At 35.9% G+C, this 24,392-nt stretch overlaps 1 protein-coding gene and 1 non-coding gene across 6 annotated transcripts in view; one reads left to right on the forward strand and one right to left on the reverse strand.

The window, feature by feature from the left end:
* FAM13B (family with sequence similarity 13 member B) overlaps positions 1–24,392 on the reverse strand; it is an 81,928-nt gene that overhangs the window by 2,974 nt on the left and 54,562 nt on the right. For 2 of the 5 annotated variants that reach the window (XM_043912860.1, XM_043912858.1), the window contains 13 exons: positions 18,684–18,748; positions 16,151–16,199; positions 15,593–15,740; positions 12,831–12,896; positions 11,215–11,425; positions 10,500–10,629; positions 9,186–9,267; positions 7,321–7,550; positions 4,864–4,947; positions 4,541–4,636; positions 2,372–2,455; positions 2,111–2,274; positions 1,464–1,565 (listed from right to left, as the gene is read on the reverse strand). In XM_043912860.1, the coding sequence (XP_043768795.1) occupies positions 1,464–1,565; positions 2,111–2,274; positions 2,372–2,455; positions 4,541–4,636; positions 4,864–4,947; positions 7,321–7,550; positions 9,186–9,267; positions 10,500–10,629; positions 11,215–11,425; positions 12,831–12,896; positions 15,593–15,740; positions 16,151–16,199; positions 18,684–18,748 (1,511 nt within the window). The remainder of the gene's footprint in view (positions 1–1,463; positions 1,566–2,110; positions 2,275–2,371; positions 2,456–4,540; positions 4,637–4,863; positions 4,948–7,320; positions 7,551–9,185; positions 9,268–10,499; positions 10,630–11,214; positions 11,426–12,830; positions 12,897–15,592; positions 15,741–16,150; positions 16,200–18,683; positions 18,749–24,392) is intronic. The other 3 variants (XM_043912862.1, XM_043912859.1, XM_043912861.1) reach the window with 2 other exon arrangements.
* LOC122701213 lies at positions 16,703–16,839 on the forward strand. Its single transcript, XR_006343036.1, has one exon. It is a non-coding gene; the product is annotated as a U4 spliceosomal RNA (small nuclear RNA).

Here is a 24,392-nt window from a genome sequence, read left to right on the forward strand (position 1 = left end):
TGAAGACTCAAATACAGTAGTTTTCTCTTATCCATGGGGATACATTCCAAGAACCCTGTGGATGCCTGAAACCAAATCCTATATATACTTCACATTCATACCTATAATAAACTTTAATTTATAAATTAAGACACATAAGAGATTAATAATAATAATAAAACAGAATAACTATAGCAATTCACTCTAATAAAAGTTATGCGAACATGGTCTCTCTCAAACATCTTATACAAATTTAATGCCTTTTTTCATATTATTAATAACTAAACATTTATCATGCATTGGACCATAACTTTTACAGTCTGAGGTGTGACAGCAAAATTAGTACGAATTTCTTTTCCCTTCTTCACAATTTCATGGATAGATTTGTTCTTACTATAGTTCTTAGCAACCTCAGCATATGATTATTTTTTTTCCGTGACTGATTGATTTTAGAATTTTCTTTTTCTTTCCCTCTTTTCACCCCTCTTTTCACCTGAAGTACTCTATGGCTTCTCTTTGGCATATCCGAATTGCTAACATATCTACTCCTGTGCTTTGAGACACATTAAGTTAAATAAGGATTAACTGAATACAGGAACTGAGATATTGTGATGGCTAATCTGATAAATGAGATGGATACTGAGTGACTAAGGGGCAGGATATGCTGGACAAAAGGATGATTCACGTCTTGGGTGGGCCAGCATAAGATTTCATCACACTATTCAGAACAGTTCACGATTTATACGTTATGAACTGTTCATTTCTAGAACATTCCATTTAATATTTCTGGACCACAGTTAATCATGGTGTAACTGAAACAGACACAAAACTGATGCGGGAGAACTACTGTAGAGTTAATGGCTTGGTAAGATCATCTGGTAACATGGAAAAACTCTTCTGAGGCTTGAGATAAATTGTCACTTCTGGCCACAGTCTGAATTAGAATGTATTTTCCTTACTTTTAAAGTCCCACTGGGTCAACCGTGCATTACCCAGTTAGATAAAGGCACTTGGCCATACTGTATTATAGGAGCCACAAGACTGCCACACTAATACACACCTTGGAAGTATGTGTCCCTAGAATGAGACAACACACAGTCTAGGCAGCTATGGTCTCAGTAGAAGAATCCAAACTAACTGAGAGTAACACACACATTTGGGACTCTTTCTAAAAGGAGATCTCATTCACAAACACTTCCAAAAGGGTAAAGATACTGAATTAAGGAACTTAAAATAACTGCCACTCAACCACATCTCTCTAGGACAATACTGATATATTTTGTCAGATGTTGTTTACTCCAGCTCTAGCTTTTTCTTTCCATTAACAGCAGGGCTGCAAGGAATAAAAGAATGTTTTTTATTTTTATTTTCAATGCTAGCATCCTTAAATGCACATTTCTATTCTTATCTATTTATTTCAATATATGGGCAGGACATGTGACTTAAGAAGAAAGAGAATTAAATTTTGTGATGCTCAAACAAACCTTCCATTTTGTTGATAAAATGCTTCTTCAAAGTCCCGTAATGTTTTACGTAGTTTCTTTTTTTCAGCTCTGGCTTTCCAAAGTTGTTCCAGTAATTCGGGCCTAAAATTGAAATGGGAAGAAAACATTTGAAAGGGTACTTTAAATTCACCATGTTCTTAACAGTGTTTCTAACCCTGGCTGCAAAATCAACTCAGCTGATGAGCTTCTGGAATAACCAATGTCTAAGATTCACCTTGGAGCAATTAAATCAGAATAGCTGCTTGTAGGGCTCAGCATTAAGTACTTAAAACAAAAACAAAACAACATTCCACATGATCCTAAAGTGATGCCAGGGCTAAGTATTAGAATCCAAGGCCACATCAAGTAAAGACGCTGATGGAGCATAAACTAACAGATAACTCTCAGCTGGTTCCAGCACTCTGTCATACAGCAAATGTAGGACTTTATAGTTTCTTTTAATTTTTATCACACACTAATTTTCAATTCAGAAAATGTGAATAACATATTTTGTAAAGCACATTTTCTAAAATCATTGTATTTCTTGAGCACTGTATTCATTCTCTCCAAGTATTCAATTATTTAACACTAAATTTTTTGAGTATTTCTTACATAAATAGGCTAAAATCACAAACCGGCATACATACATAGAAGCTGCTCGAGTACTTGACAATCGGAGATCTAGAGCCAGTCTTTCCTGATTTTCTTCAACATCAGATTCTGAGTTATCCAATGACGACTGTGCCTGTACAGCAGTTTTCAAGATATCACTTAACTCAGAGGACAGACAAACACCATCTTCTTCTTCTTCCTAAATATATATATATGCAAACAGAGAATCAAACATGCCATGGTTTCAACTTTTCCTTTAGGAAAAAGATCACAGAATGATTTCTCTTAAGGATTACCTTGATTTCTTCAAAAAAATGTGCAGTTTCTCCCTCTATGATTGGCTGTAACATCTGACCTCTTCGCTTGGTGGATGGAGATCCCTGTGACAATAAACATACAAATGTCACATTTTTAGTATTTAAGGAAGATTCACTTCGTTATTACAGATAAAATAAAGTATAACAGATCTTAAACTTTATTTTAACGATCTTAATCTTTATTTTCAAATTCCTAACCATATGCTTTAAAGTTTTTAGGAATTTCTGACCATATTTTTGCTTTTTACTTGTTATGTATGCATAAGAGTGATAAATGGTAATTTATGTCTAGGTAATTCTAAAGAGCTCATTCAATGAATGTTTTTAAAATTCTAACTAATGAAGTGTTACTGATAATTTAATTGGGAGCATTTTTTCTTTTTAACAAAGCTATCAACTTTCTTGGTCTGAGGACCCCTCTATATTTCTTTTTAAAAAAAATAACAGTTCACTAAGATGTAATTCATATACCATAAGATTCACTCTTTTACAGTATACAATTTAGTGGTTTTTAGTATATTCACAAAGTTGTGCAACCACCACCACTATCTGTTTCTAGAACAATTCATCACCTTAAAAGGAAACTGTACTCATTAGCCCTCTCTCCCTAGCCCATGGCAAACAACAATCTCTTTTCTGTCTCAATGGGCTGGTCTATTCTAGATGTTTCATAGAAGTGGCCTTTGTGTCCAGCTTTTCTCACTTAGCCTAAGTGTTTTTCAAGATTTATCCATGTCATAGTGTGTACCAGTACTTCATCCCTTTGCATGGCAAATAATACTCCACCATACAGATATACCTCATCATATTTACCTATCAGTTGGCTGCAAATCTGGATGGTTCATAATGCTACTTTTAAGACGTGCCTACAAGTTTATGTGGACAAATGTTTTCAATTTTCTTGGGTATATCCAAGGAAGAGAATTGCTATGTTATATAGTAACCCAATGTTTAAATTTGTGAGGAACTGCCAGTACCAGTTGGCAGTTGGAAAAATGATTCTCTCCTATTGTCTTGGCTTAACTTTTAGACTCCAAATTTTTCTTTATGATAGTCAAATTTAGGAGTCCATAAGATCTAGAAATGCTTCCTATAGACTCAGTTTTTTTTTTTTTTTAGACTCAGTTTTTAAAGACAAACCTGTGGAATTCTAAGGTGATTTTCATAAATAAATTCAAAGACTAATTATACTATTATGGAATTATGAAAATGTCAATGACACACAGAAACACTTTGTAATCAAAAGATAAAATCAGTATTAAATAAACTAGCTATGTGTGAAAAGAGTATAAACTATACATGATTCACTGTTCAAAGAAAACTGCTAGTATCTAAATAAAGTTCTGTTGAGTGACAGCCAACTAAAAAAATGGTCAGTTTATAAAAGAATGTTTTTGTAAGGGCAAAATGTCAAAGCCTAAAGGGAACCCCTATTCAAGAGGCCATCAACATAAAAATGGCCAGCAAGTTTAAGCAAACTATAAGTACCAAAGAATGAATTCCCTGATGCAGAATGAGCTACATGCTGTCTTCTATTAGAGCCTGAGACACAGGCCCTACCACCTAATGGTTAACTTAGAGATAGCACTCAATATGCATGTAAGTTATTAAGAGTTTTCTTTTTTTTTCTTAAAAAAATGCACATATATATGAATATATAATATTATTTTAATAGACTTTTTCATTTAAAAAGATGAAAAAATAGGTTTATATTATTCTGCAGTTAAGGGAACTAATAGCCATCACAAGAGTAATGTATTTTCAAAGACTTGAATTTAAATGGAAAGAAATTAGACAAGGGTCTGAAATATGAGTTTTTAATTCTATAAGTAGATGACCCTGGGCACATCACTCCTGAGTCTCAATTTCATCACCTGTGAAATGAGGCTACCATCCTCTATCTGCTGTAACTTAACTTGTCAGGACTTAATAACATAATCATGGATTAAAACGCTTGTAAGAGTGCCTGGGAGATAGTAGTAGGCACTTATTAATTTCCTATTATTTTAAAAGCAGTAACCTCACCTTACATACACAATCCTTGTTACCTTGGCTATGTATTTCTCCAATATACTACCATGTGGATTTTTTTGGCAAGAGTGGGTCTTGGTAAAATGAACTAGATAAATACTCGCATGTTTTACTTACAAGGACAGGAGTGATGCTAGCTCTTGTCAGCATCTGTTTTACAAGTCTGTATCTATCATAGAGAGGTTTAACAATATGCCTTTCTTCCCTGGTCACCTGAAGCAAGAAAAACGGAAATCACCTAGTCATCTGAAATCTATAATTTCTAAAATATTAGGCAATATGACTTCCCGCCAATTTTTAAAAAGTTATTTTAAATAAGCAGGCAATTATCCAAATGTAGGAAACAATGCTCTAAGAAACAGCTCAAAGATGTGGGCCACAAAAGTGATTCATGTTCTGTAAGAAAGAAAATCAAATCTTTTCATCAAGAGAAACATTACCGGCCTTCCATGTTGACTTTCATAATAAAGAAGACTTTTCTGGAGAGTTGTTTTCTCTTCTACCAAATGATCTTTTGTCATTTTCTAGAATTTAAAAAAAAAACCCTCTCATTAGCTACATCATTCCCTTCAGCAATGTAAGTAATTTGGTTGAAAGGATCAGCCCATTACTCTAGCTTAGGTTAATAAGAACACATCTTTTGCTTATGGATTTGTAGGCAATGTTTTTCAGTCTCCTGGACAATCTGGTCTTCTGGTAACTAGGTACCAATCCCTTTGGTGGTTTGATTAATGTTTTATCTGAATAAGTTATGAATACAAGAGCTTAGTGAACTTGGGTTAGTTACCTTCATTTTGTTCAATATCCTAATCTGTAAACGGGGATAACGTCACCTATCTCATAGGGCTTCCCTTGTGGCTCAGCTGAAAAAGAAACTGCCTGCAAAGTGGAGACCGGGGTTCAATCCCTGGGTTGGGAATATACCCTGGAAAAGGGAAAGGCTACCCACTCCAGTATTCTGACCTAGAGAATTCCATGGACTGCATAGCCCATGGGGTCTCCAAGAGTCAGACACAACTGAACGACTTTCACTTTCACCTATCTCATAGAATTCTAATGAGAACTAAACAAGTTAATACATTGTAAAGGCATTTACACAGTGCCTTCTCAGCACACAATAAACAAAATAAAGGCCTATTATCATTTAATTTTGCACATAATCTTTTTTTTTCTCCATTTATTTTTATTAGTTGGAGGCTAATTACTTTACAATATTGTAGTGGTTTTTGCCATACATTGACATGAATCAGCCATGGATTTACATGTATTCCCCATCCCGATCCCCCCTCCCACCTCCCTCTCCATCCCATCCCTCTGGGTCTTCCCAGTGCACATAATCTTTTATTAGCATTATAATTTTGTTCTGTGTGAGCACATGTTCAAAACGCATGCACACACAAGTATAGATCTTATAACTTGGTATTTCTCCTAAACTATTAAGAAAATTTGGTACTAGTACAGTGGAAAGCTCCTGAAAAGAGCTCAACAATATCGATTTGTGACCCTATACTTCTACGCTTTGATTTCTGCTCCCCTTCATCTGGATACATAAGATACTCTTCTGACATCTTTTAGTACTCCAGTGGTAGTAGGCAGGAGCCCCAAATTTATTTGCCCATAACCCCCTCTCCCTCTGTTCCACAGCATGATCTTTAACATACCAATGAACCAATGTTCCACAGACTATACTTTAATCCAAACAAACTCTCCAGTTACTCTCTGTTGTTGTTTAGTCGCTAAGCCATGTCTGACTCTCTTGCAACCCCATGGACTGTAGCCCACCAGGCTCCTCTGTCCATGGGATTTTCCAGGCAAGAATATTGGAGTGGGTTGCCAAGTCCTCCTCCACGGATTCTCCCCACCTGGGGATCAAACCCACATCTCCTGCATTGCAAGCAGATTCTTTATCACTGAGCCACCAGGGAAGCCTTCCAGTTACTACCAGGAGTGGTTAAAACGACCCTCTTTACCACCAGAATGAAAATAAAAGGTAAAAAAAAAAATATTCAGAGGATATGTACTTTCTATAACAAGTATTTTATATTAAGTACACTCAGTAAAGGATAGCTGAGTGTAGACTTTGTAAAACACTAATTTCAACTTCAAGTTTGAATCTTAAACCTAGGAGAATGAATCTGAATAAAGCTAATCCAATCAAAATCATTTATAGGAAAGGGGGTGGGGAGGAGAGGAGGTTGGTATAACATAAAAGCAAAACCAAGAAAAACTTGGGAGGGCAATGACTAGAATTTCTAAGCCCAGCTCTGTTTGAAGGGAGAAAGACTAATATTGAGACCATGAGGTGTACTCTGTTGTCGAGAGGGCTGCACATCAGGATTCATCACTACCTGACAAAAGTTCACCTGAAGCAATCGACCTCTGCACTCCTTCAGCAAACTTCAACTGATAAATGATCTTGGGTGCCAAGTGCCTTGGCCAGGACTGCCCTAAGCATAGGTTATACTGAGTAATGGTTCATCACGAAAACGCATTGTTAGTCCTCATAGCCATACTGTGTTATTTTAATGGACATAATCACAGTCACATGGCTACTGAAGGGATTCACTGGAAGAATGCACAGTCAGGAACTGGCATAAGCCAAGAGTTTATTACATGCAACTACTAAGATACAAGGCCAAGATTCAAACTCAGGTATATCAAACACACTCATCTTGCTAACTGCTTCCAATATAAGTGAACAGATCACATTCAAGTTTTCTTAGTTTTATTATTGTGACTCAGGTACTTCTGTTGTGCTGATAAAAACATTTTTCTTAACTGCAAACTTGTAGACTCAGGGCAGCAGATTACCTAGACATCATTATGCCTCTATCATAATTATTTTATTTCAGTGATTCTAAAGGCTAGTCTGGGCAAAAACCATAGTTCAAGATTACTTTGATATCTTCTGGAAGACACCTCTCGACACGTTTTTCTTTCAGTCTTTTCAGAATAAGTTCAAGTGTTGCTTCCTTAGATGGCTTCTTCTCCTTATGAATGACCTTGGAGTCATCTTCATATTCTTCATCATCATGGTCTAGAGAAGAGCCAAAGCTTTTTGGAAGAGTGTTACTACGTGGACGTGTCTGAGGTACAAATTCTCCATCAGAGGTTTTGTGTTTTGCATCTACATTTTAAAACCAAGAGGATAAATCAGTACTACTGATTTTAACTAAAATGCAACTAAATTAAAAGAAACGCAAGACATACAAGAAGAAAGTATACATCGACAACACATAGGCTCAGGTATTTCAAGGTCACATGAAATATTTAAATTATATATATACAACAGGAGAACTCTACGATTTTTCTTTCAACCAATATTCATAGAATGCCTACTAGAGTAAAATCCTCTGATGAGCATAACAGCAGTAAACAAACAGACATGGTCTCTGTTGTCATATATTCAGGAAATAAAAAACAAAAAGTAAGTAATCAGATTCATAAAATAATTTCAATTAGTGCTAAGTGCTATAAAGAAGATAAAATAGAATGATGTCACAATGTTAAAGTGACAAGCTTTTTGAAAGAGCAACTCCTTTGGATGGAACTGACAAAGAAGGCCTTTCTGATATGGTGACACCCTAGCTGAACATGGAATAAAAAGGGACTAACCTAGTATAGAAGATTTAGGTGAAGAACATTTCTCCTTAGTTGAGGCAACAGTCAAGTCAATGTTCCTAAACCATGACATATTTAAAAAAACAGCAAATAAGGAAAAGTGATAAAATGGGGGAAAAGGGCAGAGTATAGAAAGCCTTGAAAGCCAGCAAAGGGTTTGAACTTTGTTCTAAGTGGAAAAGGAAGCCCACTGAAGAGTTATAAAAAAAGACAGTACATAGTTTTTTTAATAAAAAATAATTCTGGATGCAGAGAATGCACTTACCATAGGACAGTAAGAATGAAAGAAAACTGGGAAATTAGGAGGCTAATATTTTAATGACACTCATTAGTAATACATTCAAAGTAGTGATTTTCACTGATGGTTGGAAACTGGTGTTAAATGAGAAAATTTTTTATAGAATTTGTAAAGGAAAATTATAAATAAGTAGGAGAACTTACTTAACCACAAGAATGTAAATAAACTCAAGTGACAACAGGGACTCTGTCTTGTTCACTGCTACAACCTGAGATGTTTTCAATAACTTGGTACTTATAGACATTAAAATTTTTATTTTATAAATTCAAATGAGTAAACCAAATGTGATGCTCCAACTTATACACCCACACTTGGTACAGATAATTTTTTAAGTATTAACAATTATTAAAAAGCATGTTCACTGAATACCCACAAAGTAAATGTTTCTTAGCAACTACTATGCTAGGCTGACACCCAGTAACACAAGACCCAGTTTTTTATTCAACATAACTTACAATTTAGTCTTTGTAGTATAAATGATTGATGATTAGATATTCTTAGTCTTAGATGAAATACCCATCAAAAATTCTTAATACCTACCCAAATTCAAAACTGCTTAATATTTGAAATATTCAAATAAACTTCACAATACAATACCACCTATGACTGTATCATCTAGAGCATCCATCAAAAGGCTATTACTAATAAAAGAAGAGGAAAGATATCTGGAAGAAAACAATACAGTATTTCAACTTTGATTATAACTAATAAAAGAACAAGAGAACTTTTATTTTGCCAGTGTTCAAGATTTAAAGTTATCAAAAATTATAACTATAATGCTCAGATATTACTATAAATAATATTTTAAAATGCAATTATATTGAAAAATGGCCCATTTTATACCTTTAATTTGCTTTCGCAGTTTGGTGAGCTCTGTCATCCATTTTAATACCTTTGGATTGGCTGCTATATCACTGTAGGAGGGCTGAAAAATTAGAAAAACAAAATCACAGATTATGCACTCATCAACCCCTGTCTGTGCTAAGTCCCTCTCTGGGAACTGCCTTTGACTACATGAGCTGCCTGGCCCAAGGTCAAAACCCCCTCCTCCGGAGCAGCTCACATCCATGACTGGTTATATAGGATTAAAAAAGCCTGGCTTCTTCATCTTAATTCAGTCAATCCTGAATCATCTTAACTTGGCCATCCTAGCTTGAAACACTGTGGAATCAGGCTGAGGCCATGAATGCAACTGTATCCCAGGTCTACATTCTCCTCTCAACCATGCTGCCTTACTCCTTACAGCTGCAATTCTCCCTAACACTCCCTTGAAATGGCATGCACTGAAAGCTGTCTCAGAATGCTTCCCAGATAATCCAACCTACAACTCTACGACTATAAATCTACTCACAGACTGACACTATTCCTTCATAAATATAATGTTTTTAAGAAACTTGTTAATACCTCAGTAAAATTAATAAATGAGATTCTAAAAAAAAAGAAATAATCATTAAAATCTTTGTGGGTATGCAAAATGGGGTTGTTATTATTGTTGGGGTGTTTTTTTTTGTTTTTTTGCAGCACGCAGTGTGGCATGCAGGATCTTAGTCCCCTAACCAGGAACTGAACCCTCACCCCCTGCACGGAAGTATGGAGTCTTGACCACTGGACTGCCCGGGAATTCCCAAAGGTTATTTTAATTTCTGCTCAAATAGTATTTGACAGTGTTCACAGCAGAGATTTCACTCAATCTTCATTTATCTTACTTTAAGTAAGATATTAAGTAAAGCTCTCTCAGAGGATGGTCTAGCAACTGGCAGAAAGCAGATCTAACTAAGCATCTTCTGAGTTCAAGCATAAGACTTTTCCTACTTCACATGTTCTAACGATCAAATACCTTACCCCTTCACCCCCACCTCCCCTGGCTACCTGTGGTTTTTAAGGGAGCAGAAATAGCACTAATATAATTTGTCAGTGTAAAGTATTTGCCTTAAAATTCAACAAGCTCCTTTCCAACAGAAATATAAAAATTCAGTGGTACAATGGCAAGAACACTGGTCCAGAATCAGAAGCCTAAGGAACTATATGATCTCAGATCTATATGAGTGCTACTTTTCTGGACATCTTAGATTAGTTCTCTCTCCCAGGAAAGAGATGGGAGGATGTCCTCTAAGTTCCAACAGATCTACTTTACAACAGACAGTGCTACAAACTTACTTTGCCATTTCTTTCCCTTTCAAATTGTTCCTCAAATTGTCTGATTTTTTTCTGAAGTTTCTTGACTAATTGATATGGTGTTCTGTCTTCTCTTTTTTCATCTTTTGAACTAAAGGATGATCTTCGAATCCTGAATTAAAACAAGAGATTGAAAAAAAAAAAAAAGAGGTAAACACTGTTAGTTAAATTTTCAAATTATCAACACCATCTCTCCTATCACCCTGATAAAACATCATACTATTATCAAGAAGTAAATTTTTTAAGTGCAATTAAACCCCTAACACTGAAGGACAGGTGGTAAAAAGAAACTTGAACCAAGCTAGAGACCACAAAAAGCTAACACAGTAGCAATGAAAACAATCTGGAATTATTCAAAAGGCCCTTGGTCAAATGCAGAAAAGAAACAAAAACACCAAGCAGCTTAGAGCTCTTTTGATTGTTCAAACTACAAAGGAAACGTTTTAACTTTCAGGATCAATTTCAGTCATGAATGAAAAAATAAATACATCACGGAAAGATGTCTATTAGAGAGCAGACCTTAATAGATGCTCAATGAACTCAGAATTTAGGGCCACTCAAAATAATAAACCACAAAAGCATGCTTCATGAAATTGGGACAAAAGCTCTTAATTATAGGCCTAGAGGATTAAAATCTCTCAAAGGACCTGGGTATGTGATAGGATTCACTGCCCATATGAACATAAAAATCACTTACCTAGCAAAAGAAAGTGCTTTAGATGAGGAATCCAACATTTCCGGATCATGTAGGAAACGCTGGCTTTGCCCAAAATCTAAACTCCGATGTGATAATACTGGAGGACAGTCTTCTTCCAGGGGGTGATGATTCATTCTTCCAGCTTGTGGAGACAGCTGAGCTTCTCCAGACTCAGAGTCTTCCTGCCAAGACTTAAAAGCAGGAAACGGCTCTGGAAAACAAACACAAAGAATAGTACCATGGGTCTCTTGGTTCTGTATGAAAAAAAGTCACACAGTATCAGCTATATGTTCTTTAAACCATATCATTCTGTAGTGGTTCATATAATATTTATGGGATCCTAGGATCTTCATATAGCCTACTACAGTTTAAAATTGTCTGAGCTTTACTTTTTACTTCAGTTCTAATTTCACATAAGGAGTTACACTTTAAATTTCTGAACCCAGTCACAAAGCAAGAAGGGACACTGTCAAGCTCTTCAAAATTATACTAAATGCTATTTTTCAAGTAGGGAAAAGTCTTCATTTAGAAACAGTAAACATTTAACAGTTCTTAATTGGGAATTTAACTGAGCCAAATGCTGCCAGATGAATAAATTGTCCCTCACTGTCAAGTGACTATGTTAAGAAGTGGAAGCTATTCCCCATGCTATTCAGAATACTCAGCAAATGGAGCTCTTGGACTCCAACAAAAGAACTGTTACATATATAAACAAGCAGCTAATTCACCTGACAGTACCTGGACTCTAACATTAAACAGAGGTGGTTATTTTCTGCTACAGGATTCCTGTGTATAATACATATTTTAATAATTAAACCCAAAAGTATTAACAAGACAAAATTTAATAGCAGTACTCCTTAAGCACATTTATTTTATTGGAGCTATCCTGTAAGTTCTCAAATGAAGCTGTGTTGAGGTATCTGATGTCTCTGCACAAATAAGGCTTGATTACATACAGAACACATACAGATAAAACACACAACCCACAAATATACTCCAAATACAAAATTATCTTCAAGTATCCCTTGATTTGGGGAGAGGATTGGGACTTTTCCATCTTCACATTAACTTAATATATGACTACAGTGTAAATTTTTGATGCTCTGGCTTTTAATAGCAAAAATGAGTTAAGTATTTTAGGATGCAAAAATTGGCTTGACAGTGTCAAAAAGCAAGAATGACGTTTTCTTTGTTTTCACACAATACCTATGAACTGCTACTAATAATAGTTTAACTTTATGCATTAGCAATTTAAAGCACTACATTTTTTCAGTATAATAAGAACATAATCAACTTAGTTTTTAAAGCCCAGATCAATCTGATAACTAAAAATTGGGTACATAGCGTGCAATCCCGTAATAAACCCAGCAATAAAGTGATTTTCAAAGCAACCCTTGTACCTGCTTCCCAGAAAATAAGTAACTGGTAATAAACATTTTATGAGAAATCTCCTGTTTTAAGAAAAGAGGGAACTAACAAAAAACAGTATTTTCTGGGTATCATGCTTAACCCAGTTTTCCTAATATTTGGGGACAGCAGGAGAAGGGCTAATAAAAAGGCAAACAAAGTGAACCATAAAAAGGCAAAAAAGCTAAACTATGGTGAACCATACTTACCCTCCCCATCTCTCTGCAGATGCATTGTTTTGAAATCAATGAGGGGAAAAGTGATAGGGCATGACGCTAATAAAATGGAAAAAATGGCAAAAAATACTAAAGTGAACACACAGCACAGTCAGAACAAACCATACACATAACTAACACAAAGCCAAAGATACCAAAAACATTTCCCTAAAACCAGTTAGGCATTCTGCTCAAAAACTTTATTCAAAGAAATTACTACTAACCAAACTTTAAAAACAAACACAAACATACATTTCCATTTCAGCAAGCAAGGCAAAAAAATTAAAGTAGGGCTGTTCTATTAAAACTCAAACATAAAACTGAAGAAATGGAAACTTAATCAGGTACTGTGGAAGCTTTTCAGTATAAATAATTTGACAGAAAAATATCTCCCTTGGCTTTGCTCTGTGAAAAGATTCTACTGTTATCTCATACAAGAGTCAGCAGGAAAGAATCTGAAGTAAAGATGTCCACTTCCATTAAAAACCAAGACCTTTGGATGGCTACAAATGCATACTGGTGGCAGACATGTGCTACCCACTCGCTAACTGCATTTTGCTGACTACCCTTGGAACAATACAAAAAACCTAAACCCACATACTTAGGAAGAATGAGATGGTTCTCCATTTGAAGACACCCTACTTCTCTGATAGGTCACTTCAAACGGGGTACATCGCTTATTCCAAGGTATGCAGATCTAAAGTAATTTGGTTTCTTGAGGAAGACTATTATTTTAGAATATCCTAAACTCCCAGTTATGGAAAATCAGTCTCTGTATTGTGGGCACAAGTGGAAAGAACAACATGGTCTGCTAACAGCCACTCTCCCAAGCACATGCAGAGTTCATGGCTGAGAAGTTCACTCAGGTGTCGACTGCTGTTGACTCTCTGAAAGTCACTGATCCGTATTCCTGGAAAAGCCAGCAGGAGGTCTATGTGGACTTGTCACAGCTGTTGAGCCAGGACAGCTCAGACACTGAAAATCAGGGATCAGGAGTACATAGTGACCTTCCCTTCCCTACCACCACAATCTGTAAATGGTGGATTCCAACAAGGCAACAAAAGAGAGCCTAGCATCAGGCTCGCTTTAGGGAAGCCCTCAGAAAGCTGAAGCTGGACAGAGAATGTCCTATCTCCTCAGACAATGGAAAACAAATGGTCTTCTATGCTTAAACAAGATCAGGACCCTCAGACCAAGGACTGTAAAGGGCTCTTTATCTACATCCTCCAAAAAGCAGCAGCATTAAATGCTGTCAGAAGCCCAGCTTCATCTTTCAGAGACTCCTTCCCTAACTTACAGCTCAAAGGATGCTCTGATGACCGCCACTCCTCAGTAACTATGCCAGGATGAGTAACTTAAAGGGACATTTGATCTTCATTGCCACCAGAATGCTAATATATCCCTAACCCTGGGGAGCATCTTCATAAACCCCAAACATCCTGAATAACCCAGAACAAAGTAAATGGAAGATAACTTCCTGATTTAGTCTAAGTTATGACACATAATACACCACTGGGCATGCCAAACATTTAGACCAAAAAGGGAGGAGTGGGGGTTTAAAGACAACAGTAAAGACTGGCAGAATGACTTGGTTGGTGCTTTTAAAATATTGGCTATACCTTAAAAATAAATAAAAATGCTCCAAATGTGATCAGGTGTGTAGACTTGAGGTGGCAAAAGGAGTACATGATATTGGCATTGCAATTCCTCGTTACTGCCACTATATGCCATTGGCTAACTTGCCAAAGATGAGATTACGAACGGATCGTCATTCAAGTGAACAAATATGTAACTTTAAGATTTCTGAGTGGTCTCCTTATCTCTTTACATAAGGAAAGAGTATGATCCAGAGGCCCCCCCGGACCCAAATATGCGTCTTATTTCTACTCCTCAACTGCAGCATTTTATTTGAAAGTTTACAAATACACAGCAAAGTTTTTAGAGAATTTTACAAAGGACATCCATATTTCAATCTCCTAGATTCTACTATTAACATTTTACTATACTTGCTTCATAACATTCCCATTCCATTAACCATCTTGTTTTCTTCGTGGATTTCAAAGTGAACAGTAGATATTCATATACTCCTCATTAAACCCTTCTGCATGCCGATCATTCACTGAATCATTTGGTATTTATTTATAGCTTTTGCTCCTTTTGATTAAAAAAAAACTTACATACTATGAAATGAAGGTCTTAAATACACATCTGCTGAGTTCTAACCCATGTGGTTTTGCCTTTTTAAGTTAAAATTAAAATTTTTCTCCTTTGTAAAACTTGTTAGGACCCTGCTCCCATACCTTCAAAACCTAACAGAGATACAGGGACAGAGTACAATATTCACTTACAAATACCTCTGAAGATAATTTCTTTTTAAATGTATTTCTTTTGATTATAAAGAAAAGGTAGCTGTATTATAGGCTCTCTATTTAAAGTAGTGAGATCCCTAAACCCTAACATACTGGACTTCCAAAAACTGGGAGATAGCACCTAGTTTAACAATTAACAAAAGCCTAGCCTTGATTTTATTTTCTTTATGTTTTAACATCCATCCTCAGAGCTAATGGATCAGATAAGAATTAATTCAAATGAGATAACTGTCCCATAATTTCATTAGCGCACTTGAGTAAAATTATATGAATCAAATAAAAACGAATAAGGTTGCTCAGAAAAGGGCAGTAATCTCATTACTGCCTTGGGTAATTTCAGTTACAAATAACATTATCAGAAAAAATAATGTGTGTGGGTAAAATTACCTTCCCATTTATCACCATCAGAAACATTCTTCAGATCTAAATGTGGAATTTGGACACATGCTGCTTCCCCTTGAACACCAACACTTTGACTTCCTGGCACTTCTGATTCAGTGTTGGCATTCAAATCACATATCTTGCTACTAGAATCCTGTATTTTAAAATAAAGAATACATTTCACAAACAAGAAGCTTTTCACGCCCTATTTAAAAACAACCAGCTTATGTTCTTCTGTGGTCCTCATTAGTTTACTGTGCCTACATAGGCAACTGTCCCATTCCCAGCATTCAAGACAAAGTTTGGATCCCAAACTGAGGAAACTGTTTTCATAAACAAGTTTCTTGCGATCAAAAGTGGCAAATTAGAAAACAAAAGCAAAAACAAACCAAAAACCAAAAGTGGCAAATCAAGTTGCTGCTTGATTGTAAAACAACTGGTAAGAGTATTTGCATTTAAATCTCCTTTAAACCTATTAAACCCAAGAGTCAAAAGCCAGATACAATAACTGGTAGATTAAACCTAGTCAAATTTTAAAGAACCATAAAGAAAAGTCGTTCTTACCAGAATCAAGTGTGACAATTTATCACTGTCAAATGACAAATATTCTTTCCTAAAAATCAAGTAAAGTTATTAGTCTTTTAAGAATAAATTGGTTACTATCACTGCATATTTCTTATCTTGATTCCTCTCTTCCTCATACAGATAGCATTTATAGTGTGAGAAAAGCAAATAACACCTGCACATATGCCCATTCTTTGGAGCCCTATATCTGAAAAACACACACTGCTGAAAATATCCAGAGAATCAGTTCATGTTCAGAAAAATTAAGTACATTCACCACTCCCTTACACATTCACTCCCCAAAATGAAAAGCACTTTAAAAGGAAAAATATAATCCACAATAAATAAAAAAACAAAAGAAATGAATATATAATGGAAAAGATTTTATAAAATAAGTAATAGTTTTAACCAATTGACTTCATTCTTCCATATTCTGGGACATCTTTTTCCATTTAAAGATTTTTTTTAAAGGTATAGCTATGTCCTAAATTTTAAATCTGATGGTATTCTATTACAATCAAAACAAAGTTACTACTTCTAAACCTCTCCTTCAGGTTTGCGCAGTGGCAGTATCATAGCCAATGAGGTTTATCCGAGGTGCGATTATTGCTAATTGAAAACTAAACCTCTCTTTCTTCAAAACATAATGGTAACACATTAAAAGGAAATTTTATAAAATTTCAATTCATTTATTTCCCTATAAAAACTAATCCCTATCTAGAACAAGTGATAAAGCAAGCTGTCACAAATCATCTCTACCTACTTGACCTCAACAGAATATCCAGTATCACAGTAAGTTATCAACATGCTGACTGGAGGAATGTTCTCATCCCCAGACACTGTGCCAATGCAATCTACAGTGACACTCAGAGGCGCTGCGCCTCCCCGCCATAAAACTGCACTCAGAAGACAGGCCTTGAGCTAAATGTGGCAAGTCAGCTCCTCATATATACATAATTACCTTGTCTGCGGAACATGGAAAACAAACTCAACTCCCCGGCAAACAAAGGCCCTCTTTTTCTTAAGAGTGGGAACAAATTGGGGAATGAGTTAAATTCTAGCCTAACAGATTGAAAGACCTAATCATCTAAATTTGAGAAACATGAGGGTTAAACAAGTAAAATGTAATCTACCTAACCGAGAAAATGTTTTGGTCTAAAAACCAGTTTGCTAATCTATACGTAAGCTGAAGAGGAAAGAGCTTTCTCAAAAAAGCTTGAGTCCTCACTAGATGGATCCTTATTGTTCTATCAAATCCAGATGTCATCATTTTGGGGATGCCTGTTAATGCTGTTAATCTTTTATCTTCAGCCCATAGTTCCAATATTCCCTGGGCTGGAAGAGGATCATTCCTGCCTCCTGAAAGGAAGCACAAGGAGCTGCTGTAAGCAGGAAATCTGTGTACCTTCAGTGTAGGGGGATGCTCCAGAGACATGGCTCCAAAGAATTTACTTGAATTCTCAGAGAACACATTTTCTACTCACAATTAAGAGAGACAACAACATTGATGCAAGTTTACCCTTGCCAACAGGCTACCACCAAATCAGTAACATTGTATGGGATTTCTCAGTATTTACAGCCTAGTCTGCAACTTCATTACTGATGTGTTTTCAGAAGATCAAACTGTCATTCTTAAGAAAATTATCCACATATTTTAGCAATGTCTTAACGAATCATGAAAAGAGTAACGACATCCAAAACTTATTTTAAAACATTCTAAAAAGCTTCTGTTCAAAGGGACTCTATCAAGTATCTATGGGGACTACATATAGTCAAAAGACTTATTGCCTAGGGAATGCCCCCTTCCATTACCGCTAGTCAAGGACACAAACAAGCACTAACTGCACAGGACTGTACTGGGACACACAGAGGGACGGGAATAGGAGCAAAAACATCCCTATATGTTTGTTGAGGCAAATATGTTACAGTCTTTCAGTTAGTTGTCCACAGTTCCAAGACTTATGAATTAACTCACTGAAGCATGTATTCAGAGTATTTAGTAAACTCCCAAACTGTTCTACAAATCAAGTGAAAAGTTTGAAGTGTTTCCAAGAAGGCAGTGCTCTAATTTCTGAATGTTTTCCAATTTATAACACCTGTCTTAACCTGCATCTACTCTGAATATTTATGGACACTTAATATGCATTATGCTGCTGCTGCAGCTCAGTAGCTCAGTCCTATCTGACTCTTTGTGACCCCATGGACTGTAGCCCACCAGGCTCCTCTGTCCACGGGATCTCCCAGGCAAGAATACTGGAGTGGGTTGCCATTTCCTTCTCCAGGGGATCTTCCCAACCCAGGGGTCCAAACTGAGTATCCTGCATTGGCAGGCGGATTTTTTACCACTGAGCCATCTGGGAAGTTCCAATATGCTTTACACTTATCATCAAAATAAGACGTTTGGTTTTGTTTGCTCACCTAAAATATACGCTGTAACAGAAAGCTTCATCTAAAAAATTCACCCCAGAATCTGTTAAGAACTCCAATTTTCAAAATGAATAGTTAATTAGCAGCAACAAGAAAAAATGCTTACCTCTCAAGACAGTCATCTTCACCATCACCATGGTCACTGCATGGCTCTAACAATATACCTACACACTGACAAAAAGAACACCACTTATTAATGGAGTTCCCATCCCCTTAAAGTTGAGAAGTTTCCAATCTAAATTAGGATATTAGATTACAAGTTAGTCAAATGCCCCTCTTTTAACTACTACTTATAATAATAGTCTGTAGGTGTTAACATCCTTTGTTAGAGGGTAATTTACCTTCCTCAAAACTTGAGTTGTGTGTATGGGGGTGCGTGTGTATAAAATGAAGACCCGGTACTTCTTGCTACCCTATTGGGCAATAGCTATTGCTACTACTATCACATTCTTTTTCCTTCCTTAGAATTTTCTCCTCTAAAAATGATGATCTGCTACTTCTCTTTCTTGTCAGCAATGAACATACAAATTGGTTAACTTCCTAGCAGGTAACAGAGGAGTCACATAGTTCACCAGATCCCTTTATGACATATATTTGAAAAAACAACTCTGAAACTCAAAAGCATATGAGAATGCTCCCTAATTTTCCAATGGGCTTAGAGATACCATTCCATGCCTACTCCTCCCTAAAATAAATACCTATGAAGTCTAATACAACTATCCTGCGCATTACTTCAAACTATGTAAACCTTTTAGTGTTTTTGATGATCACCTCAGAAATCAACAAGATTTGATCTTCCTAGATTCTTAAGAAACTACTACTTGTGCAGTTTTGTTTAATGTGAAAGACAATCTGTAAAAAGTTATTAAAATACTCTTTTTGAACTATGTATCTCTGTGAAGCTAACTAGCCTCATGCACTTGAAACAAAAGAATCTATAGCAACAGAGAGAATGCAGAAGCACATATGAGAATCCAGCTGACTTCTAAGTCAGACAGTAGCAAGATCCGTAAGTATATATAACAATGCCATGCCTCAAAATATCTTCTTTTAAAAATAAAAAATAAATAAATAGCTGCTTTTTATTAAGAAAAAAAAGCAATCTTATTTATGTTACCTTGGGTAAGTTTATTATGTTAAGTGAATTAATAAACATTTTAATTGCTCAGTTTTAATTTCTAATATACTAAATACTGATAGACATACCTACGTAAATAAAAGTTTTTTGGGACCCTCAATAATTTTCTAGAGTATAAAGAGGTCCTTGGGACCCAAAGTGTACAGAACCACTGATCTAAAAATCAGACTTCAACAACCTTCATGCTCTGGAATATAGCTTTACCGTCTTAAATATGAAGGTTTCAGGAACCATGAAAAACCATTACACAGACTCAATATTTAAAATGAGCCTTTTTGCTTTACTCCACCAAATTCAAATCCCAGTTCTTTCCTTCTGATGAAAAATAAGACAGTAACAATTACTTATGTGCCTATCTTATGGTTGTTGTCAGAGAATCAAAAGAAAGAGCTTATAAGAAAGCTATAAAGAAAAAAAAAACAAAAAAAACAAAACAAAAAAAAAAGAAAGCTATAAAGCTCTATTATAAAGCATACTATTACATGACCAACCCTAATTTAACCTATAATTCTTTTTGCTATGAAATAACTGGAATAAAATATGACCACTGATATAACTAATATCCACATATCCTCCACCCAGATTTAGGCAACATAATTCTTAAATAGTGAAAAGTATTAAACAAGATCTCAATTAGGGATAATATTTTAAAAAAATGCAGTTACAGCAGCAAAAGCTGACAGTCCAGCAGTGGAGAAGAGAGATGAAATTCAGAGTCAAGTGCAGAACTGTGCTCTGTACAATATCCCAGGACAAAGAAAAATAAGTTATTAAAGTCATGTTAGAATACAGCCAGACTTCATTTAACATAACATACAGGGAATGTGCAATACTTTCCTTAGAAAGTAAAATATACTTCATCACTTATAAAAATTTTACTTTCGCAGAATTTATTCCAGATAAAATATTCAATCCTTTATACACAAGAAGAGAAAAGCTCTTTTTCTAAAATATCAGATGACAAAGCAGCCTGTGCTGTCTTCCCTCCCTTCTCCACAAACATCAGAGTCCTCATAAAGGACATGTAAGGCACGCCGGTCTCAATTCAGGAAAGCCCTTTGGTGAAAAAAGGTGGTGGCAATGGCAGCAACAGTGGGAGCAGCAGCTACAGCACAATCATATTGCCAAGGTATTAGGGGCTGTAGGGCTTACTGACAGGAGCTAATTAAAGACCAGTAATTTCCTTGGTCTCCATCCATTTCTTAGCCATCCACCACTGATACTTCCACACAGCTTAGCCGCTCATCTTTCCATCTCCACTGACCTAGTTTTGCTCAAGTATGGCAGCTACTTCTTTTAGATAAGCTAACTATCCCCGCTTTATTCTATACACTTCATCTGCTTATAAGAAAACTTACTAAAGCATTTTCAACCACCAGATGGCAGAAATAAAGCTACAGAACTTTAGAATCTAAAGATTTAGATTATCCAGAAAAACTTAAAACTGTAGTCTCCAACTTGATTTTATAGTTGAACAGATATAAAAACACATTGGAGCAAAATTCTGCTGTGGGTTAAGCAGAAAAAATTTTTTGATTAACAACTTTCCATTTAAATGAGCTGCCAACTCAAATTTTTCTGTCAGTTAGATTAAATGTGAAAGGTATGTGCTCAGTCATGTCCAATTTTTTGCAACCCCATGGACTGTAACCCTCCAGGCTCTTCTGCTCATGGAATTTCCCAGGCAAGAGTACTGGAGTGGGTTGCCATTTCCTACTCCAGGGGATCTTCCCAACTCAAGAGATCAAACCTGTGTCTCTTGTGTCTCCTGCATTGACAGGCAGATTCTTTACCACTGCACCACCTGGGAAGCCCCATCGGTTAGGTTATGGAGACTTAAAAAAAAAATGTTTTAATTGAGGTATAGTTTATATACAATATTATATACATCATAAGGATCCACAATTTTTAAAGGTTATATAAAAATATATTAAATATTCTTCAGTCTAGCCCAATTTCTTTCACTGAATTAATGTGGTCAAAAGTGATGAGGTCTTCACGGCAGATGAACCATCAACAAAATGAAAAAATAACCTACAGAATGGGAGAAAATACTTGCAAAATCATGTATCTGGATAAGGAGTTAATCTCCAAAATATATAAAGAACTCATAAAATTCAATAGCAAAAAACAAATAATACAATTAAAAAATGGACAGAACATCTAAATAGACATTTTCTCAAAAATGAAGTACAGATGGCCAACAAGTACATGAAAAGGTGCTCAACATCACTAACCATCAGGAAAATGCAAATCAAACCCAAAGTGAGGTACTACCTCACACCCATTAGAATGGCTATCATCAAAAAAACAACACAAAGTAAGTGCTGGCGAGGATGTGGATAAAAAGGAACCCTAGTGTTTTGGAGATGGAAATGTAAATTGATACAGCCACTAAGGAAAATGGTATGGAGGCTCCTCAAAAAATTAAAAATAGAATTACCATATGTTTACTAGCAATTCCATTTCTGGACATTTACGTGAAGGAAAAAAAAATGCTGCTTCAAAAAGATAGGTGCATGTTTATGCGCCAATAAACACCCCCATGTTTATTGCAGTATTATTTACAATAGTCAAGATACAGAAACAACCTAAGCATCCCTCAATAGATAAATAGCTAAATAATTTTCTACTGTGTGGGTGTGTATACATAGATAACACACACACACACATATATACACACACAATGGAATATTATTCAGCCATTTAAAAAAAAACAGTATCCTGCCACTTCCAATAACATGGACGGACCTTGAAGGCACTGTGATTAAGTGAAATAAGTTAGACAAAGACAAATGCCATATGATCTCACTTTTATGTGGAATTTTAAAATAAAGTCAAACAGCTATATAGAAAACATATGTGGTGGTTGCCAGAGGTGAGGGTTGGTAGTGGGGAAAATGGGTGAAGGTAGTCAAAAGGTATAAACTTTTCAGTTATAAAATAAATAAGATACAGAACTATAATATACATCACTGTAACTATAGTTAATAATACTATATTGTATATCTGAAAGCTGCTGAGAGTAAATCTTAAAAGACTCATCACAAGAAAAAAATGTTAACTCTGTGGTAACAGGTATTAATAACTAGACTTGTGATCATTTCACAATATATATATGTACTGAATGTTATGCACTTGAAACTAATGTAATATGGTAACTATACCTCAATTTTTTTAATTTTAAAAGAGAGACTGTTTTAAAAAGATAGACTGATTTAAAAACACACATTATTGAATGGTTGTTGCCTGCCAGAGGTACTGAGTATTTCTGTTTAAAAAAAGAAAGTGGAGTCTCATAACAATTCAAGTCCAATTGATAGCTATTTCTTCCTCTTGGTTGTCTGCTAGAGCATCCCAAATACTTCTGGCCTTCACTTCTGAAAGAAGGTACTTAAATTCCAGCAATTTCTCAGGGTTCAGAAGATATAAATAATCACAAATTTGGCAGGGTGCCAGCCATGAAGGTCTGCTACTCCTGAAATGAATTGATTTTATGAGAAATCTGGGTTTCCCCAGTGGCTCACCAGTAAAGAATTCGCCTATACTGTGGGAGCCACAGGAGACATTCAATCCCTGGGTCAGGAACATCCTCTGCACAGAGACCCACTCCAGTATTCTTGCCTGGAAAATCCCATGGACAGAGGAGCCTGGTAGGCTACAGTCCACAAGGTCACAAAGAGTTGGACATGACTGAAGCATCTTGGCACAGCACATTATGAGAAATTTACTGATAGCATCAGATATTTTGATGTGAACTCAAATCAGGCTACTCATTTACTGATGGTTTCCACTCTCAAACTGTACAAATTACTATACAACTTGTTATAACTTGAAAGATCAATCTCATCATATCAATACAAAAACCCTTAAGATTTTCTACAGAATTCATTAGTACATTTAAAAAAATACTAATTTGCAAAAGACCTGATATTTTATATCTGATAAGAGACTTACTCAAAGTAATAAAGAACTTTTAAAACTCAGAAAACAACTATATCAAAAACTGAACAAGAGACCTAAATTCAGCAAAGATATTCAGATGGCAAAATAAGCATATGAAAAGATGCTGAACACTATGTCATGAGGGAACTGTAAACTGTATCAACGAGATTAACACTGGACACCTATTAGCATGGCCAAAATCCCAAACACTGGCAAGGATGTGGAGCAAGGGAAACTCTCATTCATGGTTGATGAAGGAAAGAGAAACAGCCAAATTTATGCAAGCATTTAGTTTATAATCAAATTTATGCAAGCATTTAGCTTATAATAAAGGTGTAGAATTTTTTTTTTAAACCTTGCCATGCAGCTTGTTAGGCATGTTAAGATGCTTATAAAATGTTTATCAGGGCTTCCCTGGTGGTCCAGTGGTCCCTGGTGGTCCAGATTCAATCCCTGCTCCAGGAAGAGGCCACACGCTTCAGGGCAACTGAGCCCATGAGCCCAGGCTCTAGAGCCCGAGAACCACAATTACTGAGCCCACACATGGAAACTACTGGAGCCTGCACACCCTAGAATCCATGCTCTGCAGCAAGAGAAGCCACCGCAATGAGAAGCCTACACACCACAACTGGAGAGTAATCCTCCCTTGCCATAACTAGAGAAAAGCCCACACAGCAACAAAGACCCAGTACAGCCAAAAATAAACAAATAAATGAGTCTTTTAAAAAAAAA

This window comes from Cervus elaphus, chromosome 9, assembly GCF_910594005.1.
Source record: "Cervus elaphus chromosome 9, mCerEla1.1, whole genome shotgun sequence".
NCBI classification, from domain to species: domain Eukaryota; kingdom Metazoa; phylum Chordata; class Mammalia; order Artiodactyla; family Cervidae; genus Cervus; species Cervus elaphus.